Source organism: Mesoplodon densirostris, chromosome 10 (genome assembly GCF_025265405.1).
Source record: "Mesoplodon densirostris isolate mMesDen1 chromosome 10, mMesDen1 primary haplotype, whole genome shotgun sequence".
Classification (NCBI taxonomy): domain Eukaryota; kingdom Metazoa; phylum Chordata; class Mammalia; order Artiodactyla; family Ziphiidae; genus Mesoplodon; species Mesoplodon densirostris.
The window spans coordinates 41,195,684-41,216,725 of record NC_082670.1 but is presented as its reverse complement, the minus strand read 5'-3'; the positions used below and the strand labels follow the sequence as shown (position 1 = coordinate 41,216,725).

The following is a 21,042-nucleotide window of genomic DNA, read 5'->3' as shown; positions in this document are numbered from 1 at the left end:
TGTAACCATACAGTGTTTGTCTTTCTCTGACATTTCAATTAGCATGATACCCACTAGGTCCATCCATGTTGTTGTTAATGCCATGATTTTATTTCTTTTTTATGGCTGGATAATATTCCATTGTATATACGTACCACATCTTCTTTATCCATTCATCTATTGATAGACACTTGTTGTTTCCATTTGTTTGATTTTGTTTTCCTTTCACTTAATTCACTTCATTTCATTCTTTCCTTTCATGGATGTAAGTAATTGAGGTCATGAATTCCCCTCTGAACACTGAGGAACTATATCCCAAAAGTTTGATATGTGATTTAATTGTAACAGGGAAGAGCAAAGTCGGATTCCATGTTGGATCTGTTTCTTTGATTTTAAACTTTGTTTTTTGTTGCTTTTGTTATTATAATCATATACAATGGCTTGCCTCAGGGAACCCTGCCCATCTGCCTGAATGTTATAATAAAAGTGCCTTTGTTCAGCTCCCAGGGAGACAATCTGACTCTGCCCACCTGTGCATGCCTGCAGAAAAGAAGAAATTAACACATCCCCTTCCCAATGCTGGCCAAGCCACGCAAAACTAATGGCCTTTTTACTTTACTTCCTCACCTCCTCCCCCTCTCCGTTCTATAAAAGAAACGGCCATCCAGACCCTGATAAGATGGTTTTGGGAGGACCCTAGTCCCCCATCTTCTCGGTCTGTCGGCTTTCTGAATAAAGTCGCTATTCCTTGCCTCAACACCTCGTCTCCCGATTTATTGGCCTGTTGTGCGGCAAGCAGAGTGACTTAGTAACAATTTTTAATTGTCATTTTTCTAGAAAATCTTCAGTTGTTTGTTTGCTTGTTTGTTTTCTCACTCTCTGGCCCAAGACAAAGACCATTTCTTTTAAGTTCCTATGTGGAAGGGCATTTACCTTTTCTGACCTGATTATGATCTAGCTTGCTCCATTATAGTCAGAGAATAGTATCTGTATCATTCCTATTTGGGGAAATGACTGAGTGCCAGAATGTGTGGTCTCTTTTCATTAATATTTTGCTGAAACTTGAAAAATTGTGTTCTCAATTTTCAATGAAGAAATTTCAATATAGAGCCATCAGATCTAATTTTTGACTACGTTAGTAATATTTTCTGTGTTTGTATTTATTTTTTGTCTACTTGATTTGTTTAGTCCTAAGAAAAGTGAATTAATTACTACACCTATTACTACATTTCTGAATATTTTCCTGGTATCTACCTTCATTTCTGCTTTGTGAGGGTTACTTATATGCTACTTAGAACTTATATATTTCTTAGATATGCACTTTGAATTTTACACTTTACATTATAAGGTGTCTTCTTATCTCAATCAATCTGGGGAGATTGGTCTGAATTTCACCTTGTTTAATAATAAGATTGTGACCTCTGCTTTCTTTCTATTTGCATTCTTTTTTATGCCTTTCTCCATCATTTTATTTGTTGAATAAATGAATGAATCTATTTGAGTCACTTTATTTTTAGGCATATCTTTTGTATATTGCAAGCAGCAGAGTTTTTCTTTTAATCTAATATGAAAATATTTTTAATTTTAATATTTTAATGAGTTAAGTTCATTTACAATTATTAATATGGCAAATAGTTCAATGTAATTTGGAGATTATTATTTTCTGTTAAATATGATGTTTATATGAGTATTTCTTTTTTTATTTATTTATTTTTATTTTTTTGGCTGCGTTGGGTCTTCATTGCTGCATGTGGGCTTTTCTCTAGTTGAGGCGGGTGGGGGCTACTCTTCATTGCGGTGCACAGGCTTCTCATCGTGGTGGCTTTTCTTGTTGCAGAGCACGGGCTCTAGGTGCACAGGCTTCAGTATTTGTGGCTCACAGGCTCTAAAGTGCAGGCTCAGTAGTTGTGGCGCACGGGCTTAGTTGCTCCACGGCATATGGGATCTTCCTGGACCAAGGCTTGAACCTGTGTCCCCTGAATTGGCAGGTGGATTCTCAACCACTGCACTACCAGGGAAGCCCCGAGTATTTCATTTTTAAAATCTTTCACTATGTCTTTTTGTGGTTTTCTAAATTGCAGTTTTTCAAGTATTTAGGAAAGTGTATATGTTGGGATTGTCTTGATAATTTTATTTTTATATAATTCGGTTAGTTCCTCTCTTCTTTAGATAGTTCCTATTAGTTTTCTACTATAAACATCAGAAAACAAGCTTATATTCTCTCCCTTTCTCTTCCATTGTCTTTGTGTATAACTTTGTACTCTTACATATGTTCTAAATACAACTACTTGATTTATCAGTCTTAGGGCTAGCTTTTGACTCTCAGATATTAAAGACTAGGCCATCAGCAAGTTTATTCTATGCCCTTATTCATTTTTCCACTTAATCTATAATTATTAAAAATGTGTTTCTATTTGTCAATTTCTTCTATAAATTGGGATACAGATATAGATATAGATATTTTTTTGCCCACGCTGCTCGGCTTGTGGGATCTTAGTTCCCCTACCAGGGATTGAACCCCAGCCCTCAGAAGTGAAAAACGGGGAGTCCTAACCACTGGACCACCAGGGAATTCCTGTGGTCTATATTTTCTTACCTATATCTGACTTTGGGCAGATATAGGTAAGGCTTTGGGCAGACCCAAAGTCTGCTAGGTGCAGACTGATTCAGTTTTAGTATAATGTCCTGGTGACTTCTTGTTATGATTATGCATATTTTAATTTATTTATTTTGTAATATTTATTTATTTATTTATTTATTTTGGCTGTGCCGGGTCTTAGTTGCGGTGTGCAAACTCTTAGTTGCAACAAGCATGCAGGATCTAGTTCCCCGACCAGGAATCACACCTGCACCCCCTGCGCTGGGAGAGCAGAGTCTTACCCACTGGACCACCAGGGAAGTCCCATTATGCATATTTTTAGATGTCAATGTAACTACATGAACTATCTTCTATTAGTGTTAGCTTTACACATTGTATTACACATTTTGATTTTAACCTTTTCAAGTATTTAAGTTTTCCTTGTGACTCATGTGAAGGGCTTATAACTAGATTTTTGGGGGTTTTTTTGTTTTTTTTTGTTTTTTGCGGTATGCGGGCTTCTCACTGCGTGGCCTCTCCCGTTGCGGAGCACAGGCTCTGGACGCGCAGGCTCAGCGGCCATGGCTCATGGGCCCAGCCGCTCCGTGGCATGTGGGATCTTCTCGGACCGGGGCACGAACCTGCATCCCCTGCATCGGCAGGCAGGCTCTCAACCACTGCGCCACCAGGGAAGCCCCATGTTCTTAAATTTAATTGTCATTATTGCCGGTGATTTTTGTAGTTATAGTCACTTTTCATTCCTCAGTCTGATTTACCAATATTTTAGACAGGTTTCAGTTAATGATGGTTGTGGTGGTGTGTGCACACGAGTGTGTGTTTACTCATCTTTGCTTATTGCATCCCAATTTTTCTTTCTGGGTTCAGTATCCTTCTTCCTTAAGTGGTAACAAAAATAAACCAAATGACAACTTCAGTACGATGCCACTTTTTATCTACAAGAGTCACAAAATCTAAAAATTTTACAACACTCTGTGTTGATGAGAATGTGAGGAAAGCGATAAACTCATATACTGCTGATGGAATTCTGCATTCATACAATCTCCATGAAGGCAATTTTCCAATATCTATCAATATTAATAATATATAAACATTTAGACTTGGCAACATCCTCTTTAGGATTTTATCCTAGTCCTATTCTCGCACATGTGTATAACAATGTCTATAAAAGACATTGCTTATAATAGCAAAAGACTTCTGATAGCCTAACTACTCATCAATAAAAGGAGACAGGCTAAATGAAATATGGTACTTCCATAAAACAACATACATTAGAGCCATGTATTTCTAAAGTTTAAAAAGTAAATTTCAGGACTTCCCTGGTGGTGCAGTGGTTAAGAATCCGCCTGCCAATGCAGGGCACACGGGTTCAAACCCTGGTCAGGGAAGATCCCACATTCCAAGGAGCAACTAAGCCCATGTGCCACAACTACTGAGTCTGCGCTCTAGAGCCCTCGAGCCACAACTACTTAGCCCACATGCCACAACTACTGAAGCCCGCATGCCTAGAGCCCGTGCTCCGCAACAAAAGAAGTGACCTCAATGAGAAGCCCGTGCACCGCAACGAAGAGTAGCCCCCGCTCGCTGCAACTAGAGAAAGCCCGCATGCTGCAACGAAGACCCAAAGCAGTCAAAAATAGATAAAATAAATACATTTATTTTAAAAAAGTAAATTTCAGAACTGGGAATTTAGGGAGCTGCTATTTGTAAAAATAGGGAGCAAGAATATATACATATATATGCTTAAATATACAGTACATTGTTTCTCTGGAAGGATAGAGCTTGAAGTATGGATTGCCAAAGCAAGGGGTATTGGCAAACTGGGGAAGGATGGGAGTGAAGCTTTCCTCCGTAGACCATGTTGTGCTTTTTAAATTTTAAACCACATTAATTAATGTATTGCTTATTCATATGAATTGTATCTTTTAAAAACAGAATAGTAAGAGGGTAAGTGGATACAGGCAGTATAGCAAACTCTTTTGAGGAGTTCTGTTGTAAAGTTAAGCAAAGTCCACCTTTTCCTAGCTCTGTGTCCCAGGCAAGTGAGTGAATGTTTCTAAATCTCCATTCTCATTCTTAGAATTGGGATAGTAACACCTGCGACATAGGATTATCTTAAATATAAAGTAAGGGGCTTCCCTGGTGGCGCAGTGGTTGAGAGTCCGCCTGCCGATGCAGGGGAAACGGGTTCGTGCCCCGGTCTGGGAAGATCCCACATGCCGCGGAGCGGCTGGGCCCGTGAGCCATGGCCGCTGGGCCTGTGCATCCGGAGCCTGTGCTCCGCAACGGGAGAGGCCACAACAGTGAGAGGCCCACATACCGCAAAATAAATAAATAAATAAAGTAAGTAAGACGGTATATGGCAGGCACTTAGCACAGCAGAAGCACACAGAAGGCACTCCGTGAATGATTATCATTGATACTGAATTATTACAATTCATAAAAGTCCTTGAAACTCTAGGTTGAAGACTCAGTCTTTCCTAGGGCCAGCAGGTGGCATCGGACCCAAGTGAATGGATGCTCCTTTCACTCAGCGCCCAAAACAGAAGATTTTTGTTTTCCTTATTCCCTTGTCTTCCCCCCACCCACCCCCCCGGATTCTGACTCCACACTTCCTTCTCCTGAACCACGACTGCCATGCAGACTACAAGTGGCTGCCCCACTCGGCTGGGGTGTAAAGTACTTTAAGTTCAATGTTATTCCCACACTGGGCAGGGCAGACGGGGCGGGAGGTTGTTTGGGGCTCCAAAGTAATCTGAGAGTTTCCTAAGATTCCTCCTCTCCATTCACATCTCGCTTTGGAAAGAGTAGTACATGGCTGAGCAGGAAAGGCACTGAAGGTAAGTGACAAGAAGAAGGGGAAAGTAAGGGGCGGACGTCAAATGGTGATGGGTAGTAGGAGGGGGAAATGAAAAGAACTCTGGACAAATCAGAATTACTACTGTCTGTGGTTACCAGGCAGACCACACTTGTAAGGATTTGTTGAACACTCTGTCAGGGAACATTTTTCTGTGTCCCTGAGATAAGGCATACCTGGAAGTTTCCCTGAGATAACAAGTTTTCATGACCGCTTATGACCTTAAGTTCTGCTGTATCTTCCGGTACTGCCCATCAGGATGCCTGAGTTTTCCTCCCAGCTCTGTCACTGATTAGCTGTGTGATTTCAGGCCACTTCCCCTATCTGTAAAGTAAGATTTGACAGCTATACTATTTTTAAGATGTCTTCCAAGTTTAAAGTATTTTGAGTCAATGGGTATAATTTGTACTGAGGACATCAAAGATTAATAGATCTTCTTCTGTGAGGACTATAGTTTCCATAAGGTTGGGAGATACAGAAATTATCATTCCTACTTTATAAATAGAAGAAGGACATTTGGTGGGGAGGGGAAGGAATCAAGCTAGGCTTCTGTCTCTCCCGATGCTTATTTCACCCTCGGTGAAACTTGAGAGATAAACAGGTGTGGAGCAGTAGGACAACAGCAGGATGAAGCCAAAGGTTTATCTGCATAAGAACTTCCTTACTCTGGCCTCATCTTGCTCCCAACAGTTGCCAGGCAGAAAAAAAAAAAAATCCAAAACAACAAAAAGTTCTGGTGAGGTCATTGCTAGCCGGGAAAGTACCTGCTATTTCTGGGAAAGTGAAAGTTTCAATTTCCTAGAATAGGAACCGTCCAATTTAAGACCCTTCCAATAACCAGTGACGTGTACAGCTTTGGATTTTCCATGATTTGTACGTGTAGGGAGGATTAAGACGGAAGACAGTAAAGGAAGGAGATTTATTCATTTACCCAACAAACATTTATTTATTGTCCACTATGAATGGAGCCCTGTGCCAGGTAGTAGATATAAAGCTTAATAAGATAGACGGCCTCCCCCGCAAGGGCTCACGGTCTAGTGGAAAGACAGAGGTCTACAGTGGGCGGTGGAGAGTTTAATAGGGACTGTGAGAGAGGTAAGCCCCAGCAGCAGAGCAACAAGAGCACGTAGAAAGGGCACTTTCTCCAGACTGAGAAGATAAAGCAAGGCTTCTTGGGAAACTTGAATCCTGAGTTGAATCTTAAAGAACTGGGGCAAATCCAGGAGCGTCGTTCACAGAATGGCAGGAAACAACATATTCAGAGGCACAAAGGCATCAGGAGGGCAGGAAGTTTGTTGTGATAGAATTTAATCCCACAAGAAAGGGTGAGACAAACGGGCTAGAAAAACTGTCTCTGAGGAAGATCTGAGCAGAAAAAGGGGTGAAGACACAGGGAGGATTTTACAGGAGTGACATCGTCTTATGCGTCTTTTAGAAAGAAGAATGACTTTGTGAACAATGGCTGGAAGAGGTGCACCAACGGTAGGGGAACCTCTCTGAATATGAGATCATCTCACACTATGAATGAAAGTTACAACAGCGAGATCAGAGAGAGGATAAGGGATTCAGAGCTGTTCGGAGCTAGAAGTGAAAGAGCTTTACTTGATCTGATTATAAAGTAGATTATGACACAAGATGCAATATAATGCATTAGTTGAGAGCGTGGACTCTGAGGTCAGGCCTGGATTCCAAGTCTAATTCCACCACTGTGCAACCTTGGGAAAGTCCTTTAATCTCTTTGAGACTCAGTATTCTCATCCATAAAATGGGGATAATAACTAACAATCTCAAAGGGCTGCGGATAAGGATTAAAAATGATAATACATGAAAAAGGCTTAGCATAGTTCCTACTCATATTAAAACTCTGTACACAGTAACTCATCAATATTTTATTCATACTGTTAATTAGGGAACGGTGCTTTGTCCCACCATACCCTAGCTCCCCAACAAAACATCACGTCCTGGTGGGAATGGGGAAGGATACAGAAAGGCAAACTCATGAATATTTATGTCATACTGGTTAATATATATCTCAAAGAACAATTCAAAGGCTGATAGGACAGCCAGCAAAAGAGTCCCTGTGATTATCTCTGGGATGTGAAACAGTGTGTAGTTTTACTTTTCTCCTTCCTACCTGTCTCTACATTTCCTATATGAATGTGTGCTATTTATATAAGGAAAAAATATTTTGAAATGTATGCCACAGTACAGTACTCAGCACCAGGCAAAGCTCTGTTCATTAAGGAAATAAGGTCCCTGGATACAGAAAGCAACCCCCTGCCCTCCCATGGCCCCAACAAAAGTACCCACGGTCTAAATCTACATCATCGTGCCTCCAGCTCCAAAAACAACCACCCAGGGGAACACCCCCAGGGAAAGCCAAAGCAGGAGCTACTCTGGGTCACTGAGATGGCCCTGAGAAGGCTCCAGCATCTCTGGGGTCTCAGTCCTCCTGTTCTGCTGCACCAGGCAGGAGTAGAGGTCCTGCCCCTCCATGAGCTGCACGTGCTCCTGCAGCTCCCCCTGCCTCAGCACCAGGATCTGGTCGGCACTCAGAACCGTGTGCAGCCTGTGGGCGATCACCAGCACCGTTCGGTCCCCGTGAGCTTTCCAGTCCTGCAGCTGAAGGGGGAGGATCATAACGCCTCAGAAAGATAGGAATGAGATGGACGCCACGGCCCCACTGGGCACCATCTCTAGTGACTTAGGGTAGAGAAGGCATGAAACACGCGAAGACAAGACAGAGCGGGAGGGAAAGGTCTGCGCTGCCCTCCTCTCTCAGCGGGGCTGTGGCAGCTGGAGGATGGGACGGGAGCCATGGCGGCATCAGGGATGTCCTCACACCACCCCCACATATCCTCCATTCCATCCCAGCCCTAAGAAGGGTCCCACCGCCCCTGCCCCTCCCAGCCCAGTACTCACAGCCTGCTCACACTCCACGTCCAGGGCACTGGTGGCTTCATCCAGGATGAGGACGCGGGGGTCCCGCACAAGAGCCCGGGCGATGGCCAGACGTTGCTTCTGTCCCACAGCCAACTGGTTCCCTTTCTCCCCCACCTCTGAGGAAACCGAGAAATCCTTCTCCTCAGACACAGGTGACCACGACAACATCCTCCTCATAAGCACAGCTGGTATTTCCACAGCCAACACTTAGGCGGATGAGGGCCCAGGGTAGGGGAGGGACCTCTAGGGCTGCCCGTGTAGATAGAGCATCATCACCCTGCCCTGCTCTCCGGGAACAAAGGCTCCTGAGCTGGACAGGCAGCTACAGAACTCATGATGCTGGGGACAGAGGTGAGTGGGTTTGGCTGAACGTACCTGTATCCCTAAAGCAATTAGAGAAAGAAGAACAAAAAAACCCCAAAGTTAGCAGAAGGAAAGAAATTATACAATTCAGATTAGAAATAAATGAAAAAGAAATGAAGAAAGCGATAGCAAAGATCAATAAAACTAAAAGCTGGTTCTTTGAGAAGATAAACAAAATTGCTAAACCATCAGCAAGACTCATCAAGAAAAAAAGGAAGAGGATGCAAATCAATAGAATTAGAAATGCAAAAGGAGAAGTAACAACTGACACTGCAGAGATAAAGGATCATGAGAGATTACTACAAGCAACTTTATGCCAATAAAATGGACAAACTGGAAGAAATGGACAAATTCTCAGAAAAGCACAACCTTCCGAGACTGAACCAGGAAGAAATAGAAAATATAAACAGAGCAATCACAAGCACTGAAATTGAAACTGTGATTAAAAATCTTCCAACAAACAAAAGCCCAGGACCAGATGGCTTCACAGGCGAATTCTATCAAGCATTTAGAGAAGAGCTAACACCTATCCTTCTCAAACTCTTCCAAAATATAGCAGAGGGAGGAACACTCCCAAACTCATTCTATAAGGCCACCATCACCCTGATATCAAAACCAGACAAGGATGTCACAAAAAAAGAAAACTACAGGCCAATATCACTGATGAACGTAGATGCAAAAATCCTCAACAAAATACTAGCAAACAGAATCCAACAGCACATTAAAAGGATCATACACCATGATCAAGTGGGGTTTATTCCAGGAATGCAAGGATTCTTCAATATACACAAATCAATCAACGTGATACACCATATTAACAAATTGAAGGAGAAAAACCATATTATCATCTCAATAGATGCAGAAAAAGCTTTCGACAAAATTCGGCACCCGTTTATGATAAAAACCCTCCAGAGAGTAGGCATAGAGGGAACTTACCTCAACATAATAAAGGCCATATATGACAAACCCACAGCCAACATCATCCTCGATGGTGAGAAACTGAAAGCATTTCCACTAAGATCAGGAACAAGACAAGGTTGCCCACTCTCACCACTATTATTCAACATACTTTTGGAAGTTTTAGTGACAGCAATCAGAGAAGAAAAAGAAATAAAAGGAATACAAATCAGAAAAGAAGAAGTAAAACTGTCACTGTTTGCAGATGACATGATACTATGCATAGAGAATCCTAATGATGCTACCAGAAAACTGCTAGAGCTAATCAATGAATCTGGTAATGTAGCAGGATATGAAATTAATGCACAGAAATCTCTTGCACTCCTATACACTAATGATGAAAAATCTGAAAGAGAAATTAAGGAAACACTCCCATTTACCATTGCAACAAAAAGAATAAAATATCTGGGAATAAACCTACCTAAGGAGACAAAAGACCTGTATGCAGAAAACTATAAGACACTGATGAAAGAAATTAAAGATGATAAAAACAAATGGAGAGATATACCATGTTCTTGGATTGGATGAATCGACATTGTGAAAATGACTATATCACCCAAAGCAATCTACAGATTCAATGCAATCCCTATCAAACTACCAATGGCATTTTTCACAGAACAAGAAAAAAAAATTGCACAATTTGTATGGAAACACAAAAGACCCCGAATAGCCAAAGCAATCTTGAGAAAGAAAAACGGAGCTGAAGGAATCAGGCTCCCTGACTTCAGACTACACTACAAAGCTACAGTAATCAAGACAGTATGGTACCGACACAAAAACAGAAATATAGATCAGTGGAACAGAATAGAAAGCCCAGAGATAAACCCACGCACATACGGTCACCTTATCTTTGATAAAGGAGGCAAGAATATACAATGAAGAAAAGACAGCCTCTTCAATAAGTGGTGCTGGGAAAACTGGACAGCTACATGTAGAAGAATGAAATTAGAACACTCCCTAACACCATACACAAAAATAAACTCAAAATAGATTAAAGACCTAAATGTAAGGTCAGACACTATAAAACTCTTAGAGGAAAACATAGGCAGAACACTCTATGACATAAATCACAGCAAGATCCTTTTTGACCCACCTCCCAGAGAAAGGGAAATAAAAACAAAACTAAACAAATGGGACCTAATGAAACTTAAAAGCTTTTGCACAGCAAAGGAAACCATGAACAAGACAAAAAGACAACCCTCAGAATGGGAGAAAATATATGCAAATGAAGCAAATGACAAAGGATTAGTCTCCAAAATCTACAAGCAGCTCAGGCAGCTCATTATCAAAAAAACAAACAACCCAATCCAAAAATGGGCAGAAGACCTAAATAGACATTTCTCCAAAGATATACAGATTGCCAACAAACGCATGAAAGGATGCTCAACATCACTAATAATTAGAGAAATGCAAGTCAAAACTACAATGAGGTATCACCTCACACCAGTCAGAATGGCCATCATCAAAAAATCAACAAACAATAAATGCTGGAGAGGGTGTGGAGAAAAGGGAACCCTCTTGCACTGTTGGTGGGAATGTAAATTGATACAGCCACTATGGAGAACAGGATGGAGGTTCCTTAAAAAACTAAAAATAGAACTACCATATGACCCAGCAATCCCACTACGGGGCATATACCCTGAGAAAGCCATAATTCAAGAAGAGTCATGTACCACAATGTTCACTGCAGCTCTATTTACAATAGCCAGGACATGGAAGCAACCTAAGTGTCCACTGACAGATGAATGAGTAAAGAAGATGTGGCACATCTATACAATGGAATATCACTCAGCCATAAAAAGAAATGAAATTGATTTATTTGTAGTGAGGTGGATGGACCTAGAGTCTGTCATACAGAGTGAAGTAAGTCAGAAAGAGAAAAACAAATACTGTATGCTAACACATATATATGGAATATAAAAAAATGCTTCTGAAGAACCTAGGGGCAGGACAGGAATAAAGACACAGATGTAGAGAACAGACTTGAGGACATGGGGTGGGGTAAGGGTACGCTGGGACGAAGTGAGAGAGTGGCATGGACATATATACACTACCAAATGTAAACAGATAGCTAGTGGGAAGCAGCCGCATAGCACAGGGAGATCAGCTCGGTGCTTTGTGTCCACCTAGAGGGGTGGGATAGGGAGGGTGGGAGGGAGGGAGACGCAAGAGGGTAGAGATATGGGAACATATGTATATGTATAACTGATTCACTTTGTTATAAAGCAGAAACCAACACACCATTGTAAAGCAATTATACTCCAATAAAGATGTTTAACAAAAAAAAAAGAAGGTACCTGTATCAAGTCCATGCTTCATTTCCTTTATGAACTCCTCCACTCTGGCCGCCCGTGCAGCAGCCAGCACCTTCTCATCGCTGCAGTCCTTCAGCCCATAAGTGATGTTGTCCCTCACCGAACCCGAGAACAGCACAGGCTCCTGCCCGACCAAAACCACCTGGGCAGAGGCGACAGGAACAGAGGACCATGTGGAAACCCCCATGGCAGGGACCCTCCTTTCCTCCTCGCCTACCTACCTCACAATGGACCCCTTGTGTTTCTTCCCCCGTCTCCACCCCCTGCTCTCTGCACATCCTTCTTCCATCCAATCTGCAATCCCTCTCCTTCCTCCCCACCCACCTGTTGGTGTAGGTAGCGGTGCTCATACTGGGACATGGGCTCCCCGTCCAGCAGCACCTGCCCCTCGGTGGGCTGGTACAGATTCTGCATCAGGGCAGCTACTGTGCTCTTCCCAGATCCATTGGGCCCCACCAGTGCGGTCATCTGCCCAGGAGGCAGGGTGAACGTCAGACCCTAGAAAAGCCAGGAAAGAGTTAGGGGCCTGCCTGTTTGCCCTCCCTCTCCTCTTCTTTCTATCAGAGGAAGATAAGCTTCTCATCACTCAGGGGGTGAGGGGACCAGATTCCCTCCCTGGGGTCTCTGTTGGGCACCTTGAGCACAGGCTGGTCAGGGCGATTGGGATACACGAAGGAGACGTTCTGGAATTCCACCAGGCCCTGCAGAGTGGGCGGGGCTAGTGTCCCAGTTGGAGGCAGATTTGGCTTTCGGTCCAGGTAGCAGAACACCTTCTCTGCAGCCCCCACGTTGCTCAGCATGTCCCCAAACATGTACACCAGGGTCTGCAAAACAGGAAGGCAGGGGTCAGCCAAGCAAAGGAAGCTCCACCAGGAACCAACTTCCCAACCCCTCACACACTCCCTGCCACACTCCACCCCAGCCATGCTTCTCCCCTCATCCAAAAAAGACTCCCTACCTTTTATATATATATACACACACACATATATATAGATAGATATGTATATTTTCTTATTTATTTATTTTTGGCTGCGTTAGGTCTTCGTTGCTGCGTGCAGGCTTTCTCTAGTTGCGGTAAGTGAGGACTACTCTTGGTTGCGGTGCATAGGCTTTTCATTGCAGTGGCTGCTCTTGTTGCAGAGCACGGGCTCTAGGCACGTGGGCTTCAGTAGTTGTGGCACGTGGGCTCAGTAGTTGTGGCTCGTGGGCTCTAGAGCGCAGGCTCACTAGTTGTGGCACAGATCCGCGGCACGTGCGATCTTCCCAGACCAGAGATCAAACCCGTGTCCCCTGCATTGGCAGGCAGATTCTTAACCACTGCACCACCAGGGAAGTCCCGATTCCCTACTGTTAATGTGCGATTTTTTTTTTTTTTTTGGCCTTGCCACAGGGCATGTGGGATACTGTTTCCCCGACCAGGGATCAAACCCGTGCCCCCTGAAGTGGAAGCATGGAGTACTAACCACTGGACCGCCAGGGAAGTCCCCTTAATGTGCAATTTGCTTGAATTTCAAAGGGGCACCAATACCCCATTAGTCCAATTTGCCAGGTAAAGGATGGAGACCAGAGTCCTTCCATCCCCAGACCTTTCCAGTTACTCGTACACATTTCTGTCTGGCCCAGTTACACAGGGAACTCCTTAAAAGCAGGTGCTGTGCCCACCTCCTCTTTGCAGATGCCAGACTGCTTTGCACAGCTCTACACCCATAAAAGATGTTTAATCAATGTCTACGAAACTTATAAAATAAAGCCCAAGATGCAGTAACTAATTTTTTTTTTTTTTTTTTTTTTTTTTTTGCGGTACGCGGGCCTCTCACTGCTGTGGCCTCTCCCGTTGCGGAGCACAGGCTCCGGACGCACAGGCTCAGCAGCCATGGCTCACGGGCCCAGCTGCTCCGTGGCATGTGGGATCTTCCCAGACCGGGGCACGAACCCGTGTCCCCTGCATCGGCAGGCGGACTCTCAACCACTGCGCCACCAGGGAAGCCCCACTAATTATTTTTGAAAACTGGTAAATACAGGGAAGGAACTAAACACTTACTGTGCCTTTCCTAATCAAACTGTACCACTTGGCAACCAAACAGTAGATGAGAAGACATCTCTCTTGAGACATGCATATAATAAATGAAGGAATGGTGGAGTGTCACCGTTTTGCCACCGCAAATGATTTAATGGATCTGGGCGCTAAGCTTTACTGGTTGCTGCCACCACAGATGTATATGAGAGAGAGAATCAGTGTAATATATACCTCTATGAAAAATGTGAAAATCTGATCATTGACTTTCATTTGGTGAAGTTGTTGTTAATTCTTTTGATGTAGTCATGGCTTTGTGGTTACATGTATTTTAATGTTTACATTTAGCAATACATATTTACAGATGAAACCGTATCTTGGATTTGCTTCAAAATAATATGGGAGGAGGGAATTGGGCGGGGTTACAGATTAAATAAGATGGGCCATGAATTGGTAACTGTTAAAACAGACGCTGGGGGATAAACAACAAGGTCCTACTGTATAGCAAAGAGGACTATATTCAATATCCTATGATATATACACACTACTATATATAAAATAGATAACTAATAAGGACCTGCGGTGTAGCACAGGGAACTCTACTCAATACTCTGTAAAGACCTACATGGGAAAAGAATCTAAAAAAGAGTGGATATATGTATAACTGATTCACTTTGCTGTACACCTGAAACTAACACAACACTGTAAATCAACTATACCCCAATATAAAACAAAAATTTTAAATAAAGTAAAGTTAAAAAAAAAAAAACAGATGCTGGGTACATGGGGGTTCACATTATAGTTTTTTTCTCTTTTATTGCCCATGTTTGAAATTCTCCATCACAATGAGTTGGGCTTATTTCAGCTTTTTTTTTTTTAAGGGGAACAAATAGAAGCCAAAGCAGGAAAAGAGAGTGTGCACAGCTCCTGACTCACATGCACGTGGGAGCCCACGTTGTCCTGGTACAGCAGAAAGGAGAGCAGCCCGCCCTGGGTGAGGTCCCCAGCCAGGATCTGCTGCAGCCCACATCTCAGCAACAGCACCTGCATTGCCAAGTACAGCATCTGGAGGGAGAAGGAAAGGGAGCCTGACAATCTTCCATTCTTTGGCCTCCCTGCCCCTATGACACTGAGCGACCCCCAGACCAGCTGTAGGAAGAGGACCATCACTTTCCCTGCCCCCTCCCTGGGCCCTTCCTCCAGCCACTCAGTCTTCTCACCCTCCTTAAGAGCAGGTAGAGGGCTGTTTCCAGATCTCGTCGCCACCACAGCTGCCGGCATCGGTCAAGAGCCTCCTTATAGCGACCGACCTCTTGCTCCTCGGCCCCAAAACTGCGCACAGTCTGCAGCCCTCCAACTGCCTCACGTACCACCTGTCCTGCTTTCGCCACAGCATCCTGGATCTCCTGAAGGACTGCCTGGAAAAGTGGGGCAGGAGATGGGAGGGGCTGATTCAGCAGAAGACAGTTGACCCCCACGTCTCATTCCAGCCCTTGGAACACTCTCTTCACGCTAAGTGAAGTAAGTCAGACAGAGAAAGACAAATATTATATGATATCATTTACATGTGGAATCTAAAAAAATAATACAAATGAATCTGTATACAAACAGAAACAGACTCACAGATGTAGAAGACAAACTTATGGTTACCAAAGGTGGAGGAAGCGGGGAGTGGATAAATTAAGAGTTTGAGGGCCTCCCTGGTGGCGCAGTGGTTGAGAGTCCGCCTGCCGATGCAGGGGACACGGGTTCGTGCCCCGATCCCGGAGGATCCCACATGCCGCGGAGCGGCTGGGCCCGCGAGCCATGGCCGCGGAGCCTGTGTGTCCGGAGCCTGTGCTCCGCAACGGGAGAGGCCACAGCAGTGAGAGGCCCGCGTACAGCAAAAAAAAAAAAAAAAAAAAAAAAAAAAAAAAAAAAAAAATTAAGAGTTTGAGATGAACAGATACAAACAACTAACACAAAATAGATAAGCAACAAGGATATACTGTATAGCACAGGGAACTACATTCAACATCTTTTAATAACCTATAATGGAAAATAACCTGAAAATCTCTCTCTCTCTCTCTCTCTCTCTCTCTCTCTCTCTCTCTCTCTCTCTCTCTCTCTCCCCGCCCTTGCACCCCCCCTCTCTGTCACACACACACACAAAGTCCCAGAGGGTCATGGACCTTCTGAAGCCTCTAAGGGCCTGGAGAAGAAGGCCTCTAGGAGAAGTTTCTTCTTCCCTGGGGATTCCCTACCATCCACACGTACCTGATGGCGAGCACTGTACAACTTTTCAGCCGCTATCATTAGAGGCACCTCAAGCAGAGAAAGGAGGGTGAGTCGAGGGGACAGGCTGAGCATGAAGCTGTAAAGTCCCAGCACTTTCACCAGGCTTCGAGACAGCACGTTGGCATTAAGAGGAAGCCAGTTACTCATCAGTTTGGTATCCGAGCTCAGCCGGGAATTCAGCTCCCCTGGGCAGGACAAAGCAGGTGAGGAAACCACGTGTCGTAATGCAGAACCCCCAGAAACTCCCTCCTGAGCTCCCAATCTCACACAGCCCTCCCTCCGTGCAGACAGACAGGTAGAGATTGCCTCTCTACATGGTCCCCAAAGAGAGAAAAACAGCTCCAGGCCTTGGCACCAGGGATGCAGGGGGAGGGCAGTGGAGGGGAAAGGAAGTCCTGGGGGACCCCAGACCTGGACTCCAGGCCCTACCTGTCTTAGTCTCCTGGAAGAAAGCAAGGTCCTGGCACAGGAGGGAGGAGAAAAGCAGCTCCCGGATCCGCAGGTTGATTCTGGACATGATGAAGGTGAAGGTGCTTCCTCGGCAGCCTGCGGACAGTGAGCTGCGGGGAAAGAGGGCGGCGGAGGATGAAGAGGAGAGATGCAGAGAAGGACGGAGGGAGGGAGAGAAGCAGAGGAGAAAGCATGCAAAGAAAAGAAATACAAAGTTGGGGGCAGTATATCATGAGAGAAGAAGAGAAACAAATAAGAGAGAGGGAGACACAAGGGGCAGGAATCAACAGACGAAGAGAAAAGAGGACGCAGTGAGCCAGCTGTGGGAACCACATCATAACACGGACAGATTCACCAGCATCACTAGTTCATTCTGTGCTAGACAGGAGGGAACAGTACAATAGAAATGGAAAGATGCTGTGAAGGGAAAGAGCCTATGGCTTGCTTCTGACCTGGTCTCTCTCAGGGCCACCCCTCCAGCTTTCCCCTTGGTCTTGGTCTCGTTCCTCCCCACCCCCAACGTCCTTCTTCTTACTTCCAGATATTGATGCTTTCTTGTGGGAACTGCAGCAATGGACTCCCTGCCCTCCCATCTCCAAAGCCCTGGGATCCTGCTGTTCTCCCCTCTCCACTGTCCTTGGGATTGGAGAATTCCTCTTAGACCAAGTGAATTTTTATAGTCAAACTCAAAGGAAAAATGTGAAAGCACACAAGCAGGAACTGTACAAAATATGGGTTTCTAATACAAATCTAATTACCATGTTTAGAGGGCTGTTGGCATACTTAGACATCAAATGGTGAGGGTTTGGACTTTGGTGATCACAGTGAGAATGGAGAGGAAGGAGCCTTAGGAGCACGTTCTGAGTGTGGAAAATGCAAGAACATGAGAAAGGCAGCGACGATGCTGGTGCTTGGAGCTGAGGATACTGATGGTTTCATGAATGGGAATAAGAAGAGGGAGGCATTTTCAAGGAGACCAGGAGGGAGTGGGATGCACTTGGAGTTCTGGGTGCGTGGAGTCTGAAGTGACAGGGCGTCATCCAACGGGAACGTCAAGGAGGCCTCTGGATTACAAGACTGGAGCTGGATGTGGGAATGTGGATGTGGGAATGTCCTGCAGACGTGAGCTGCATTAGCCCAACAGGAAAAATGTTCTCAAAGATCAAAGAACTGAGTCCTGAGAAAAGTCCATAATTAAGGATCCAGAGGAGGACGGTTCTCCAGAAGAGGGAGAGCGGACTGGAAGGTAGAAAGGGAGTTCACAAAAGCTACCTGAAGAACAAGATCAATCATAAGAGATTGTTCTGGGACTTCCCTAGTGGTCCAGTGGTTAAGACTCTGAGCTCCCAATGCAGGGGGCCCAGGTTCGATCCCTGGTCAGGAAACTAGATCCCGCAGGCTGCAGCTGAGAGACCATATGCCGCAACTAAAGACCCAGCACAGACAAATAAGATACATAAGTAATTAGTTTTTTAAAACAGAGAGATTGTTCTGATGCCAGATGCTACAGACACATAGAGAACTGAGGGCTGATTTTTTTTTTTTAAAGCAGCAGCTTGATCAATAAGAAGTTCACTTTTAAGTAGTTTCAGCAAACAGTAGTAAGCATGAAATAATGAAGATCTGGTTTTTGAGGGATTCTAAATGAAGTATGACCGTATCAAAGGAGCAGGATCAAGCAGCCGGCTGGTATTTGGGGAAGGCTAGTGAGGTACTCGCACGACCCTGAGAATGAGCACCTCCTTAAATTTTGCAGCCTAGGCGCCTGACTCACCTCATCCTAATCCCAGCCTTATCAAGCAGTTAGTTAATTAGTTAGTTAGCAGACTCCTGGCTACATCTTAAAACAAAAGGAAAAGTAAATGAAGTGGAAAAGAGTAAAGATGCTGGAAAGAAAGGTGACAAGCCTCAGAGTAAGATCCTCCAGGATAGACAAGATGACTTAAGGACGAAGAGTCAGGAGGAAGAAACGTGCCCACCCTGACAACTGGGTAACTGTGGAAACAAACACAAGGTGGGAGGTTGGAGACAGAAAAGAGAAATGGAACTTCATGGAGATAAAAATGTTGAGAGGTAACTGAGAGACATTCCATTTGACACATAAACACCTTTTCTACTACATTCACTCCTATCTGTAACTATAGTAAGTAATATAAACTCTGAAGATGTTGGAGCCACGTGGTGAACGGAGGAATAAATGAATGGATGCATGACACAGAATGGTGAATGAACAAATACAAATTTTTAGTTTAAGTATTTTGTGCTTTGGGCACAAGAGGGTCTGAAAACAGAGTTAGGAAAGTGAAGGCCCCTGTAAAAATTGGGGGCTAGCAAATCGCCATCACCTACCTCCCAACAGAGAAGAGACACATGAAGAAGATGGCGCTGGCAAAGGCATCAGGATCAAAATCACCTCCCAGGATGTCAATCACACGACCAGAATAGTAAGGGATTAATGTCTCACCTGCGTGAGGACAACAGTGAATGTGCTGGTGCCCAGGGCCTTTTCCCACCTCCAAGTCACAGCGCCCTCTCCCGACTCACCCAACACGGCAACAGCGAGGAAGAAGAAGGCCGCACCCAGGAAAGGCAGGTCTGGCCTGGAGAGCTTCAGCAGCCTCCACATCAAGGCTCTGTTGTTCTCCTGGCCCTGCTCCCTCTCCGGGGCTCCTGGAGGGCTCAGCACAGCCCACACGCCCCAGCTCAGCCCTGCCGCCCCGTAACCCAGCAGCAGCCAGCTCCAAGGGGCTGAAGCCGCCCTGGCTGGGGGAGCACTCAAGGTCCCCGGGACCAGGGCCCTCAGGGAGAGAAACAGAGGGGTCACCAGGCAGAGGGGGGGCAGCAGTGCTCCCACAAACCCCAGCAGCCCTCCCAGCCTCAGCAGCCACCAAAGCCCTCCCAGTCGCAAGGTGCCCTCTAGCCACAGGCCTGGAAGCCCGCGGGGGAGCAGGGCCCCCAGGGTCGCCTGCAGCAGCCAGAGTAACGCCGAGTCGGCCAGCAGCAGGAAGGCCCAGGGTCTCAGGTCAGGGAGCCGCATGGCGAGATCTAGGGGTAGAAGGTGAGAAACGACAGAGGTGAGTCCCAATCCTTGTCCCCACGCGCACTCCGCCGAACGCGTCCACGGGCTTCCCATTTTATTTACCCAGTGCTACCCTGAAAGATGCCTGAAAGGTGCTTGGTCCTCATCAGTATCTCCCTCCTAGGATCCCAGGCATTCGGCCTGACAGAGGGAGCTGGGAAGCCTGACCATCTGCAGCCTCATCCTCTAAAAAAAAAAGACCGGTGACACCCTGCCCCCACCCCGCCCCCGCCAGCCGCCGCCGCCGAGGTCCAAAGGGCCAGGCGGTCCCGCCCCGCTCCCTTTCTCCCGGGGTCCAGAAGGGCTGGAAGCCTGGGGCGCGGAGTGGCTGGTGGATGGGCTGCGTCCCTGTTAGCGCTCCAGGTTCCCACGCGCACCAACTCACCGGAGGGGGCTTCTGGGCTGCAGCTCGGGGGTCTTTCCTTTACGTGCCGGGGGCAGAGCTCTGAAGTGCCCTCGCGCCGCCTCCGCTTCGTTTTCCCTCTGTCGGCGGGCGAGGATCCCCGAGCCAGGGCGGCCGGGCTCCCTCGGCTTTCGCTTTCGCTTCCGCAGCCGGTGCCCGGTGCTGGGCCCGGCGGCCAGCAGGCGGCGCGCGACACCTCCAGCCCGCGGAACAGACCCCCGAGTCCTGCTCCACGTGCCAGGCCCCGGTTGGTTAGTCTCCACCCTCAGCAACAGTTACTCTGTCATAGGAAACTGCTGCAGTTTTTTTAATTGCCACTAAGTAAAATAAAGCTGTTTCGAGGATTGGGATGCTTTGTAACTGGAGAACCGCTGGATTTTCATACCTCAGCTCTGAACCTATTTTGAGAACTGCCCTCTTTCCCAATCCAAGTTCCAGATGTAGGATCTTGGGGTTTAAAACAACAACAAACAAACAAACAAACAAAACACACACACACACACACACACACACACACACACACGAAACAGAGCCAGAGTCAAGTGAGAAACACACAGGACTTCTATACAGAAGGCCCAGCTACTCTCACCAGGACCTAAGTGAGTTTCCACTTACAGATTCTTAGCTGAGAAGGCCCCCCACCCCTGCACATCTTCTCTGTCTTTCTCAACACAGCTCCTGAGCTGAGAAAGTGTTCAGACGCCTCTAGATTTGTGCTTCACGTTATGGTGGAATCACCTTCCTCATATGAGGGAAGTGGACTTTGTTTCTTAGTCTATTTTAACACTGATTAGTGCAGTAATCAGGTT

General features: G+C 45.5%; 1 protein-coding gene across 1 annotated transcript; it reads right to left on the bottom strand.

Annotated features, from left to right (window-relative positions):
* Positions 1-6,350: 6,350 nt before the first annotated feature.
* On the bottom strand, positions 6,351-19,796 carry TAP2 (transporter 2, ATP binding cassette subfamily B member). Its single transcript, XM_060109579.1, has 11 exons — positions 19,296-19,796; positions 19,101-19,215; positions 16,731-16,861; positions 16,281-16,486; positions 15,245-15,442; positions 14,961-15,089; positions 12,646-12,834; positions 12,335-12,508; positions 11,993-12,152; positions 8,355-8,491; positions 6,351-8,054 (listed from the first exon to the last, which is right to left on the bottom strand). The coding sequence occupies exons 1-11, from the start codon at positions 19,786-19,788 to the stop codon at positions 7,824-7,826; spliced, it is 2,163 nt and encodes a 720-aa protein (XP_059965562.1). The 5' UTR covers positions 19,789-19,796; the 3' UTR covers positions 6,351-7,823.
* Between the last annotated feature and the right edge of the window lie 1,246 nt (positions 19,797-21,042).

Excerpts from the sequence above, each read along its gene's own strand:
- TAP2 (XM_060109579.1), bottom strand. The coding sequence starts at position 19,788 with ATGCGGCTCCCTGACCTGAGACCCTGGGCCTTCCTGCTGCTGGCCGAC. Across the intron at positions 16,487-16,730 it reads CTTCCAGGAGACTAAGACAG|GGGAGCTGAATTCCCGGCTG; the intron begins GTAGGGCCTGGA and ends TGTCCTGCCCAG. Across the intron at positions 12,153-12,334 it reads ACCGCTACCTACACCAACAG|GTGGTTTTGGTCGGGCAGGA; the intron begins GTGGGTGGGGAG and ends GCCTCTGCCCAG.